This window comes from Struthio camelus, chromosome Z (assembly GCF_040807025.1).
Source record: "Struthio camelus isolate bStrCam1 chromosome Z, bStrCam1.hap1, whole genome shotgun sequence".
In the NCBI taxonomy this organism is placed as follows: domain Eukaryota; kingdom Metazoa; phylum Chordata; class Aves; order Struthioniformes; family Struthionidae; genus Struthio; species Struthio camelus.
In genome coordinates this window covers 53261460-53274799 of record NC_090982.1, presented here as the reverse complement: position 1 = coordinate 53274799, position 13340 = coordinate 53261460, and the positions used below count along the sequence as shown (strand labels likewise).

At 46.1% G+C, this 13340-nt stretch overlaps 1 protein-coding gene across 4 annotated transcripts in view; it reads right to left on the bottom strand.

Annotated features, from left to right (window-relative positions):
- Window positions 1-13340, bottom strand: part of MCTP1 (multiple C2 and transmembrane domain containing 1) — a 296095-nt gene that overhangs the window by 275984 nt on the left and 6771 nt on the right. For 2 of the 4 annotated variants that reach the window (XM_068927900.1, XM_068927901.1), the window contains exon 1: window positions 3475-4148. The exons of 1 other annotated variant lie outside the window; for it this stretch is intronic. In XM_068927900.1, coding sequence (XP_068784001.1) covers window positions 3475-4104 — 630 coding nt within the window. In that variant the 5' untranslated portion in view covers window positions 4105-4148. Of the gene's footprint in view, window positions 1-3474; window positions 4158-13340 lie in introns of those variants that run through there. One more of the 4 variants, XM_068927902.1, reaches the window with a different exon arrangement.

The following is a 13340-nucleotide window of genomic DNA, read 5'->3' as shown; positions in this document are numbered from 1 at the left end:
GTACATAAGCCAGACCAGTGATACCCAATCTCTGGCCCCAAAGACCCTCAAATGTAGGTCTGAAGGGTGCCTTCTTAACCAAGAAAATAGTTTCATCCTGCAGATCTCAGCTGTATGAAGGTGACTGCATGGCACTTCTAGGGTTAAGAAGGGTTTGGCCAATCAAACCTGCCATATACCCTTTAGAAGCTGGAAGAAGAATGATGTTTAATTAAGTATATTTTGATTTCTTCATCCTAATAAACCATATTTACATTTTTGGCTACCCTTTAAAATCAACCTAAATCTCCTGCCTACAAATATAATGATATGATACCTTCCTCTCCCTAAACAATTCAAGGACGGCTTTCAGAAGTATTCAGTCTTCAGAGGAGAACTAGATCAGTTTTTACTGCTCACTTGCAATAGTTATTTTGTTCCTAAGACCCCACCTCTGAGTGCTGATTTTTGCTTTGCACAAGGTATTAATCCTATCACTGCAACAGAAGCTGTTCATGCAATGCGGAGAAGAACAGGTCTCTATATGATACTGGCCACGTTAGATGTAGTATGGATATACCGCATAGTTCCAACTTTTAAGTTAGTTCAAATTATCTCTAAATAGTTTGATTAAGCCAAAAAGAACACTCCAAAGTTAAATCCACATAAAGCAGTACAACTTACATTGTTATCTTATCGAAGTAAGAAAATCCTCCCATTCACCATGCTAGTTTTTGATCCTTTTCACTTATTATGACTGTATTATTTTAGCTTAAAAGTACATGACATTTCACTTCTCATTGGATTGTATTTTTCCTCCCATTTTCCTTAAAGTGCTTGTATTTTTGTGTGCATATTTGCTAAAAATCACCAGAATAAATACATGCACCAGGACTTACAGAGCCTTAATTCCATTCTTCAAAATACTGCCTTTCCAGGTGACTATATTATAAATATGTTAATAAATAAATAAATAAAACAGGCTAGTAAAGCAGTACTTTGCTACCACATTCAGTCTTTCTCCCTCTGCCTTCCTCAGGACATCAACTGGAACTGAACACCTTAATAGGGGCACTTACCCACCTCTGAGGGACTGGGCTTAGAAGTGTGGTAAAATGAGTTTGAAATAACTTGAATTTTAAAAATTCTAGTTTTACTTACAGCAGTACAGATTTTGAGAGGTGTCTGGGATGCTGCCCAGCAAATCTTACATGTCAAACTCAAAAAAAAAAAAAAAAAACCACTACTAACAGACCCACAAGTGTGAACTTAAATGATCCAAAAGTAGAACACTGCTAGCACTAAAAATTGCTTTAAAACATATTCAAGATTTGAATGAAATACAGATGCAAGCAAACCCCACTGCCTGCTTCCAACTGAGGATCACAGCTGTTCAATTTCTGGATCGCTGTGAAAATTCATTCCATTTAATTTGGACATTTTCCCACCTGACTGTTGATTTAATGTGATCTTACATCTTATAAAACTATTCCTATTGATTTCAACAGACCTATCGTCATGACTAAAGTTAGGCAGGAACCTCACTGAGCTGAGGGCACAGCATATACGCACACAAGACAACTCCTGAAATACACTGTATTGAAACCTCTGACCAGTCATAAAGGAAGTTATTTGCCCCATAAGAGACTACTGAAGATTAGATAAAAATCAAGAGAGCCCAACAGCGCTTTAAAATTTGAATCTCACTTCCTTCAGTATGGTATAGCCCAACGAGGCTGGTGAATTAGATCAGCTTTAATAATTCCTGAGATTACACCTTTAAAGTCGAGGAGAAGAGAGGACTGGCTGATCACAGAACAGCAAGTCAGCTGTTTCAAATCATTATTCTGAAACATTACAATCGTGATCAGCTGCTCTACAAACCCCAGCAACAGGCAAGGGACATAACAAGCTTTTTTCAGTATCAAAAACATCAGTTTTGTCATGCAAGCATAGCCCAAGTTAATACCTGAAATTGCTTGGAGAAACCGGCCAGAAACCTTGTCAATTAAAGGCAAGGGTTAGAAATCTTAGGTCCTACTTTCTTTTGATTACCAGTAGTCTTCACAAATATCATGACTGTACCTTGTTTAAAAGGAGAGTAATCCTCTTATAAGCAAACAAGAATTGACATGTTTTGTAAATAAATGTGCTGTTCCTTTGCCAAACACAACAGCAGAAGAACACTGGGGGAAAAAAAAAAAAACATTTTCATATCTATTAACCACTTGCTACAGTAACCTTTTAAATGGAAAAAGATCCTGTAACTTAAGTCCAGAGCAATGAAAAGAAACAGAAAGGTTTATATGATGCAATACACTTATGTGGGCTGGAGGATAAACTGTTGAGGAGAAATACCCGCTTTGTAAACACCATATCAAAATAATCCTATGTCAGGAAGCAACGACTGAGAAAGTTTACAAATATGTTTTAAACAACGGATAACAACAGTAGCTGCCACTCAGCATGGTGCTTACGACCAAGACAGTTCAGTGGGACTTGGACATCAAATTAGGTCTAGGTCCTGAATTTACAACTATAGGGAAGGGGGGGGAAAAAAGTCCTGTTGACATCATTCCATCAAATCTGAGTGGAAAGTCTGCAAGCCAACACAGAACCACCACAAGCTGGACCGTACCCACAGCTTACGTAGCCCTGAAACAAAAAAATCAGATATACAGCTTCTTTGTGATGCTCAACAAACGAAGCGTGCCTTTTAATTGTTACTCATTTTTCCCCCAAGATTACAACAGAAGACAACAATATGTATTAGTCAACTACTTCTGCAAAAAGTGGGTGACTGCTTGGAATTACACTGGCTCCAGAGTGACTCATGTGTTTTGAGCTTTTCTGGTAGGAAATCTATTCCAAGACTCGACAGTCCGATCCTCACCAGCCCCATCGCTCGCTTTCCGAAACTGACAGCAGTACCAGCGACCGCTTTGTACCGCACGTCCCTCCTCCAACAACCAGGGGAAAACGGCTATTTCAGCAGCCGGAAACGACGGCAGCGGGCGAGAAACGCTCGCTAACGCTGCCTGGCATGTTCTGCCAAGATACGTATCGTTTATTGCACTTGTTACCGGTGTTCTGGACAAAAATGACAACAAGTTAGGCGCAAAAGCGTAAGTCACCTGAACAAAAGGAGTGTGTGGGGGGGGGGGGGGGGGAAGCACCACAGAGCCAACAGCGGGGCTGTTACAACAGGATCGGGCTCCGGGGGAAAAGTTGAGAGACAGGGGGACTCCAAGCCACGGCTGAAGCGCCTACGCTGACGCCCACCTCGGGCACCAGGGTGCCCTCTGCCAACACGGCTTATGGCAGCAAACCCGAGGAGGGGCCGTGCCGGCCTCGCCCGCGGGCCACGGGGCTGCCCGTCCCCGCCGCGGGCAGCACGGCGCCCCCCTCCCCCCGCCGCCCCCAACGGCCGCGCCGCCGCCGCCCCCAACGGCCGCGCCCGCCTCACGGGGGCAGCCGGCCCCGGGCGACACTCACCGCGCTGCCACCGCCGCCCTCCGCCGGCGGCTCCTTCCTCCTGCCGGCCGTGGGCGAGCCCTGCAGCAGCTGCTCCAGGCAGGCGGTGCTGGGCAGCGAGGAGCTCTTCTGGTGGGACAGGTGCGCGCCGGGCCGGCGCTCCTCCTTCCTGCCCTTGGGCCCCTCATCGGCGGCGGCCGCCGCGCCGCCCGGGCCGGCGGCGGGGAGCGGGGCAGCGGTGGCGGCGTCCTCTCGGCGGCCGGGCGGCGGCCCCTTGCCCTGGTGGAGCAGGTGCTCCCGCAGGCGGCGCAGGGCGGAGCCGGACTCGCCGCCCGGCTCCAGCGGCTCGGCCGCCGAGCAGCACAGGTTGGGCTGGGAGGACGAGAAGACGCGGTCCAGCACTTGCTTCCTCCGCCTGAAGCCGCCCCACTTGGCGCCGGGCAGCGGGTCCGCCTTGCCGGGGCCCGCCGGCGGCAGCAGGGAGGCGGCGGGGGGCTCCGCAGTGCGGCGCTCGGCTGCCGCCCGCCCGCCGCTCCTGCCCTTGCTCCCCAGCTGCAGGTTCCTCCAGAGCCGCGCCTGGAAGGACACGGCCGGCTCGGGCTCGCCGGGCTTCTCCGCCGCGGCCGCCCGCGGCTCCTTGTCCGCCTCCATCCTCCTCCGGCCGCTCCTGCTGCTGCTGCGGCGGCGGCGGGAGCAACAGCAGCAGAGCCCGCCGGAGCCCGGCGCCTTCACTCCCGCGCGGGGCGGGCCGGAGCGGCGCCCGCCGCCTCAGGACGAGCCCGGGGCTCCGCCGCCCCCGCCGCGCCGCCCCCCGCTCAGCGCGGCATGGCCGGGCCGGCCCCGCGGCCGGGGCAGCTCAGCCAGGCGGCGGCGGCGGCGCGGAGCCCCCGAGGAGGAAAGTTTTCGGCCGCGGGGGAGGCGGGCTGCGCACTAACCGGCGCAAAAGTTCCCGCAGGGGCATTCGCGGGCGGGCGGCAGCTTAGCTATATACGCGGGCGCGCCGCGGGGAAACGCCGCGAGTGGGTTTGTGCTGCCCCCTGCCCACCTGCTTCGGCATCTGTGACAAGCGCGCGGGGCGGAGCGGCGCGGAGCGGCGAGGGCTGCGCAGCCCGCCGGCTCCAGGCGGCCGCGGCCCTTCCCCGGCCCCGAGCGGCCTGCCGGGCCCCCCGCGGCCGCGGCCTCCCCGCTCACCCTGGGGAAGGAAAGAAAATGGGGGGGGGGAAAAAAGGCGCAGCCCCGAGGGTATAGCTCTGCCTACGGCTGTCACTGGGCACCTGCAGCCGCGCAGTGTGCAACCCAGCCAGGCCGTTTTCTGAAAAAAAAAGACGTGAACATGTTATTTTGCAGCTCATCAGGCGTCGTTCTGACGCTTTTTCGTAAAAAGAAGGGCGTTGTGAGCAAACATATCGCCTGTTTCCTCAGCACAGCACACAGTACTTGCAACTCCCGCACTGTGTTTTAGATGTTTAATATTACCTAAAGTTTCTTTTTTTTTTAATGAAAATAATAGCCAGAGGATGATTTTAGAGCAAGTTTCTACATTCATGAAAGAAAGTGAGGCAAAAGAAGTATTTCTTGCATATAGTGAGCCATATCTTTAGCCAATGTGCTCATTTCTCATTTAGGTCTCCCTTCAAAAGTCACTTCCTTACCCCAGCCAGGGATTTGGCCACTTCAATTCTGCTTCAGCTTCCTCAATAAAAGGTTACAAGGTATTCGACAATATGACTTTTGCTGGCCAGAACAGGAAGAAAACCAATTAAACAGATAAAACAGATATTTGCAAATCATCAGGGTCTTTAGAATTCGATATCTGAGGAAAATATAGACAAAGTAACCTCTGAATCACTGGAGATTATTTTTGAGAAGTCTATCTGTCCATGTTCCCCAACTTCCCCCCCCCCCAAAAAAAAGAAAGAAGTGAAAAAGGTGGGAAATTATAGATGAGTCAACCTGTGAACGTAGTTTGATTCCTGAGAGTGAGTGCAAATTATTAAATAAATACCTAGAAGCAAAAGCACCAGATAGCAAATCTTAATGGATCAAGGCTTGAAAAAAGCTGTCTTAATTTCTGAAATGACATTTTTACATCAAAGATACGTACGGAAATGGAAGCTCTTTAAAAAGGTTTCCTTTCTTGTGAATAATGGACTTATTCAAAAAGCAGGAATCAGAGTAAAAGAAAAGTTGAATTTGGTTCTGTACTTATAGTGGGGAGGGTGGCTAAGCCTATCTAAAGAAGTATTTGAATATGCGTATCTACCTTGTGTTTTACTCTATTTTCATACTAGAGTGAAACAGCTGTAAATTAAGCAACTTTTCAAATAAAACAAGATTTCTATAAAAATTGCAGAAAAGAAATGAATATTCTTCTCGGAACACCAATAGGTAGAGAAAGAGTACAACACTATATAGAACAACTGCTTTAATCACCAGAATACCGAAGCGTGATCAACTCAGTAGTTATTTAAAGGACGCTTACTTTCACCAATGATCACATTTTCCTATAGCAAAAAAGAAAACACCAAGAAATGTTATCTGTGTATACATTCACCACAGCAACTGATCTCCTAAGTGCAATACTACAGGGAAGCTCATCACCTAGAGGGTGAAAATGGGCACAAGCTGCTGTGCTGTAAACGAGTGTTTTCAGTCTAGCTTGTGTTGCATTTTTATGGCCTTTTTTTAAAAAAATGCATTAAAACAAGCATAATGTTTCCTTAAATTCGAGTTGTGTCATCATAATTGCCAAACTCCTCTCATCCATGTCCATTTTATCCAACCAGAAAGTAGAATTGCTTTTAAAAGAAAAAGGTCAAAGGAGGTTAGGCTGTTTAGTTGCAGTAATACTCATTATCCTGGGGGTGAAGTGGATCTAGGACCAGAAGGCAGTATATGGCAACATTGTAACAGGCAGAGTGGGTTTATTCTAGCATTAATTCAAATCAATTCACCATAAACAACTCTATAATAAAATGAGTCATTCTGCACATTGAATTCTCTGAGCTATATTCGTTTATTAAAGTTGAATCTGAACCTGGCGGAAAGATCACAGCAAGACTTCAAGCAACATTCAAATGGAAATCTCAACATTTAACAAGCATATGCATGCACCAGCAGTAAGACTGGAAATTGCTCTTTTCAAAATATACAAATAAGCCTTTAGGCCTTAGAAATAAAAAAAGATATCTGAAAGTTTCTTCACACCTTAGCTAGCAGCAATGTTTTATAAGTTAAAACAAAACAAAAAGGAATGATTCAATATCTCCAACAAGACGAGATTTATAGTAGAGAATATTTTTTTTTATTTCCAACATATCAATTATAAATGTCAAAAATGAACTTTTTTGAGGAAAGCAACTATCAGTCTTCTCAGAACTGTGTTTGATCTCTCTATATATATCATTATGCTAATCAGTCCAATTTACACTGATAAAACAAATGTACCATTCGGTGCTAAGCAGCTAAGCACTGTGCTTTCTATAACATTTACTTTCTAATACTCTTGGAGACTGATCCAAAACCTCAGATCTCTCCAGTGATTTAGACCAAATAAAAATCTTATTACTACCGCAGCCTATCCTATTACTTTAACCTTTATTTGCTAATATGACAAGTATTCTTGCACAAGAAAATACATCCATCAATTGTTCTTTTCTGCTCCATGATACATCTTGACTTCAACCTTATTTTTTTTTATTCCTGTATTGTAAAACCCATCAGTTCTTATGTTTCACAACTAAGAGTCACAGTGACTTTTGAAGTTATTTTTAGTGATGGACCAAAGTAGTCTTATATTATTAAGAAATTCCAAGTTAATAACGTGTTAGAGAAATGGACAAATCTTGAAGTGCTCCAGTACTCCTCATTCTCCCTTTAGAACGATTTTGCTTCAGTATCTGTCATGGTTATTGGACTAGCTACATCTCCTTGCGCTTTCCAGTCGCCCCGAGCGCTCTTTCCGAGGAGCCTGCTTTTAGGCCTTTGCCTGGCTTTCAGGGACATTTCCCAGGTCTCTCAGGCTGGGACCTATGTCTCTGTAACTTAAGCATCTCTCCAGGTGCGAAGTTCAGGCTTCTTTATTTCCTTCCTTTGCAAGCACAGTAGCTGCTGAGGTGAGAATCTTCTTAGAGCCAGAATACTGGTTATTTTAGCATTAGAAACAGCATGAAATAGAGAAAATGAATCTTAAGATGAACTCAGGGCATCTGTAGCTTTATCTAAAGCATATTCTGTCACTAAGCATCTCATCCTTCAGACACTGTCCAGTTCCCTCACCACCTTAACGTAATGCCTTTTAAATGTAACAAGTGATTTTCATTGTTCCCCATTTTGACTTTTTGGTCAAAAAAGCAGCTCTGCAGGTTCATCTAGATGTTAAGCATCTAAGGCAAAGATACTTTCGAGTGAACGTTTCTGGCAGCGTTCCTTAACAGCTTTCAAGTCTCTATTGGAGTATAACCAATAGTGAGCCCTTTTTTCATCTTTCCTGCTTGCTCCTTCAGGTTGACCCTATTGACCCTACATAGTTACAAGGGGAACCACCCAGTAAGGAGTACATGCATCATAAATTAGAGTTCCAATTGCCACGGTATCTAGACAATTTTCTAATCTTTACAGTCAATAAACTTTACCTATTTCTGCTGAAATTGAACAAGTTCAGAGAGGCTAATGATTTTCTCTCAAATTTTTCCTTATTCCTTTGCTCAAACTGGTCTGCCCTCCAAACAGCCCTCTTGTTTTGTAACCTCTCAATATCTTAAGATGATATAAGCTTTGGGGTTGTTTCGTATTAGTGGCACTCACATTTCAAACTGCCTCCTGATTCCTCAAATGGCACTGTAGTCCTGTGACACAATGAGCACTTTCAGTTCCAGTTGAAATGAAAGGTTTTGGAGAACTCATATGGTCTCTTCCATTCTCTTCTCCATTCCAAGACCTGCATGAGGGGGACTGGGAGAACACTGATTTCAAAATTGTTTGGAGCTTATATATATAATCTGAATCATGCTTTTTTTTTTTTCCTTCCGTTATTTCAGTCACTAAAACGTCAAGCTCCTTTATGTTTTGTCATACAAATAACTTCTTTGGTTCCTTTCTTTTCTGGAAGGATTTGTAGCAGAGGAAACAACTTATATAAACACCTATTATCATTCTTCCTGGTTTTGAATATATGACATCCACCTATGTGTTTTACAGGTTGCCCTTTCCAGAAGAAATTCCTCCATTTACCATACAGATATTGGGCATTAAACGTAAATATCTCATTTTATCTCGTTCATCTCTCACCTTGACTCAGGTGGTGGAGACGCCAAGAAGGAGAGGTGCAATGCTAGACCTTGTCCTAACGAACAAAGAAGGTCTAGTTGGAGAGGTGAAGGTTGGAGGCAGCCTTGGCTGCAGTGACCATGAGATGGTGGAGTTCAGGATCCTACGAGGAGGGAGCAGGGCAATGAGTAGGATTGCAACGCTGGACTTCAGGAGAGCTGACTTTGGCCTCTTCAGGGACCTACTTAGGGGAATCTCATGGGGTAGGGCCCTAGAAGGAAGAGGGGTCCAAGAAAGCTGGTTCATATTCAAGCATCACTTCCTCCAGGCTCAAGATCTGTGCATCCCTCTGAGGAAGAAGTCGAGCAAAGCAGGCAGGAGACCTGCATGGATGAGCAAGGAACTCCTGGCAAAACTCCAGCAGAAGAAGGAAGTGTACGGAATGTGGAAAAGGGGACAGGCCACTTGGGAGGAATACAGGGACGTTGTCAGAGCGTGCAGGGATGCGACAAGGAAGGCTAAGGCCCAGTTGGAATTAAATCTGGCAAGGGATGTCAAGGACAACAAGAAGGGCTTCTTCAAGTACATCAAGAGCAAAAGGAAGACTAGGGAAAACGTGGGTCCGCTGCTGAATGGGGCAGGTGCCCTGCTAATGAAGGATACAGAGAAGGCAGAGTTATTGAATGCTGCCTTTGTTTCAGTCTTCACTGCTAAGGCCAGTCCTCAGGAATTCCAGACCTTGGAGACAAGAGAGGAAGGCTGGAGAAAGGAAGACTCTCCCTTGGTTGAGGAGGATCAGGTTAGAGATCTTTTGTCCAAACTTGACATCCATAAATCCATGGGCCCCGATGGGATGCACCCACGAGTGCTGAGGGAGCTGGCAGATGTTATCGCTAGGCCACTCTCCATCATCTTGGAAAGGTCCTGAAGATCAGGAGAGGTGCCTGAGGACTGGAAAAAAGCCAGTGTCACGCCACTCTTCAAAAAGGGTAAGAAAGAGGAGCCAGGAAACTACAGGCCTGTCAGCCTCACCTCCGTCCCTGGAAAGGTGATGGAACAGCTCCTCCTGGAGGTCCTCACTAAGCATCTGGAGGACAAGAAGGTGATCAGGAGTAGCCAGCATGGATTCACCAAAGGGAAGTCATGCTTGACCAACCTGATAGCCTTCTATGACGGAATGACTGGCTGGGTAGATGAGGGCAGAGCAGTGGATATTGTCTTTCTGGACTTCAGCAAGGCTTTTGACACTGTCTCCCATCACATCCTCCTAGGTAAGCTCAGGAAGTGTGGGCTAGACGAGTGGACAGTAAGGTGGATTGAGAACTGGCTGGATGGCCGAGCTCGAGCTCAGAGGGTTGTGGTGAGCAGCACAGAGTCAAGTTGGAGGCCTGTGGCTAGTGGTGTCCCCCAGGGGTCAGTCCTGGGTCCAGTCTTGTTCAATATATTCATCAATGACCTGGAGGAAGGGACAGAGTGCACCCTCAGCAAGTTTGCTGATGATACTAAACTGGGGGGAATGGCTGACACACCAGAAGACTGTGCTGCCATTCAGAGGGACCTGGACAGGCTGGAGAGCTGGGTGGAGAGGAACCTCATGAAGTTCAACAAAGGCAAGTGCAGGGTCCTGCCCCTAGGGAGAAATAACCCCATGCACCAGTACAGGCTGGGGGTTGACCTACTGGAAAGTAGCTATGCCGAGAAGGACCTGGGAGTGCTGGTAGACAAGTTAAACATGAGCCAGCAGCGTGCCCTTGTGGCCAAGAAGGCCGATGGGATCCTGGGGTGCATTAGGCAGAGTGTTGCCAGCAGGTCGAGGGAGGTGATCCTGCCCCTCTACTCAGCCCTGGTGAGGCCTCACCTGGAGTCCTGTGTCCAGTTCTGGGCTCCCCAGTACAAGAGAGACATGGCACTCCTGGAGAGAGTCCAGCGGAGGGCTACCAAGATGATTAGAGGGCTGGAGCACCTCTCCTCTGAAGAAAGACTGCAAGAGCTGGGCCTGCTCAGCCTGGAGAAGAGAAGATTGAGAGGGGATCTCATCAACGTGTACAAGTATCTGAAGGGGGAGTGTCAAGAGGATGAGGCCAGCCTCTTCTCCGTGGTGCCCAGCAACAGGACAAGAGGCAATGGGCAGAAACTGAACCACAGGAAGTTCCATCTGAACCTGAGAAAAAACTTCTTCATTGTGAGGGTGACAGAGGACTGGCACAGGTTGCCCAGAGAGGCTGTGGGGTCTCCTTCCCTGGAGATGTTCAAAACCCGTCTGGATGTGATCCAGGGCAATATGCTCTAGGTGACCCTGCTTGAGCAGGGAGGTTGGACTAGATGATCTCCAGAGGTCCCTTCCAACCTCAACCATTCTGTGATTCTGTGATTTTTCAGTCTTCATATCTTTTTGCTTGGTCTTTTGTTATGCCTTACGTAAGCCCAGGCAATCAGTGCACTTCAAGTAATAAGCAATACTTGATAACCACTGGAGTATCAGTCTGAGGCACAGTTATATCAATCTGTAACACACATCTGGTCCAGCTTCTTGCTGACTTTATGCCATGTCTGTTTATCCCCTTTATGTGGCCTTAAATATCTCACTTTTACTGCACATCAACCTGAATGTTTTATGATCAGACAGTATACTTATACAAACAAAGATGATCCAGGGCTATCTACTTCATGCTTTGCAAAATACTTAATTGCTGCTTTTTTCCCCCTGTACTACCCTGTTTTTTCCCTATCCAGGAAGTATCCTGGATCCAGCATAGCCAGGGTTTTCTAACGCAGTGACTAGTACTCTGCAGAACTCTTTCCCCTCTTTAATTTGTAAAGCTTTTCTGCTAGCAAAACTGCTGTCTGTATTTCAGCTGCTATTGCCACGTACTCAATTTCTTGGAGCAAGGCTAAATTTACTAGTCATGTTATACTGCTTTTGCAAACTATAAGTCTGGTCTTAGGTAGCTGACTGGTTTTGCCTCTGGGTCATATTTTTCAAGCTATTTCAGTGTCTCAAGGCATAGAAAGATATCTGGTATGAATTTTAAAAATATATAAGGCCTTGATTCTTAATTTCCACTGAAAGTTTTAGTGCCTGGGTTGTCTGTAAATTCAAACTTTCTTATCATTGTCTATCAAGTTAGCTAAACAAAGGAATAATCAGCAGCCTGTATACCTATTTGTATCATGTTCTGTCTATATGGAGACTCAAAAGAGGTTTCTGTAACTGCGCACCTGTCCTCTAATTGAATATACTCTAATGAAGTTTTTGTTCTGATGTGTCCTTTCAACTACAGTTTTATTTTACAGCCACATTCCAGGCTTTGTAGACCCATGTTTCAAGCTGCAGGTGGGCTATTTGCTCTTGGTCCCTTCCATCAGGAGTAGAGTAATAATATTTTTATAGCAGCCCTCAAGTTCCAATAGTTATTACCGCTGATGTTCCAGAGCTATAATTATCTTTGCCAACCTCAAAGTCCTCCTCAGTACTAGGACCCATACACGTGGTTGCCATGACTGGTTTATTCCTTTGAGTATTCACAACTGTGACCTATGTTTTTCACATTTGTTGGAAGTCAGTTTGGGAAGTGGAACTTCTCAGAAGTTGCTAGTGCCACTCTTGCACTGGCTATCCCCATAGCTGCAAGTCTCCTTTTGGGTACAGGTTCCTGAGTTTACTCCCTTTCCTTTTTTCCTCTCCCCATTCTTTGCACTTTTCAGGACTGCTGATCACCTAATTCTGGATGAACATCCTACCTACAGGGCCACCTGTTGCCCCTCTTTGCCCTGCACCATTACCCAGGTCCCTTGTGACTACATTAACCCAAACTTAAAGCACATTTCTGAAAGAAGGCAGGAAGGAAGGAGTTATTGCTACAAACTAGATCTTCAGCACCATCATGTTGACAGAGATGCTGCTGCCATAGTCTTCCCTGGCTCCTGTTTATTTTCACATCACCAGTGATTTCAGGAAGAAAAAGGGAGAAACTGCTCCGAGTGTCTTTTGTCCCCGTGGACTAGAGAGAAAACACAGTTGCTTTATTCCTTACTGTAACTCTCTAACACTAGGTGAATGCTGTCTCCATGGCTGTGCTGACACAAATAGGCTGGGGTGGAGGATTTCAGAGCACATCCACTCCTGTATGGTCTTTTATCTGCTTGTCCACCCTTGGATCCCCCAGGTCTAGTGGGGATCAGGTTTGGGCTTCACAGGGAACGTGACAAGCTACAAGGCAGTCTGGAGGACAATGGGGGGGCTCCTCAGCCACTGGGACACTCTGAGGTCTGCTAATCCCAGCGCAGAACCTATCCAAACAAGAACACCTTGAAGTTGTTCACACAGCTGACATACCTTTGGCAGTATGCAGCAGTATGACAGTAGTGCACTTTTGGTGTTGTCTGGTTAGATTACCCTGGTTCTGCTTTTTCTGAAACTGCTCAGACATGTTCAGCATGGTTGCCATTCTGCAAATCCAGGAGTTGTTCACTACAGCTCATTATGTTTCTTGCACTTTGAGTTGGAGAAGGTAAATTAGAAATAAAACAATTGAAAAGAGTATGTTCAAGATGCTTCTTTTCCCTCTTCATTTTTCATCGGAATAAGTAAGGAAACTACAATATATTCCAAAGAAGGT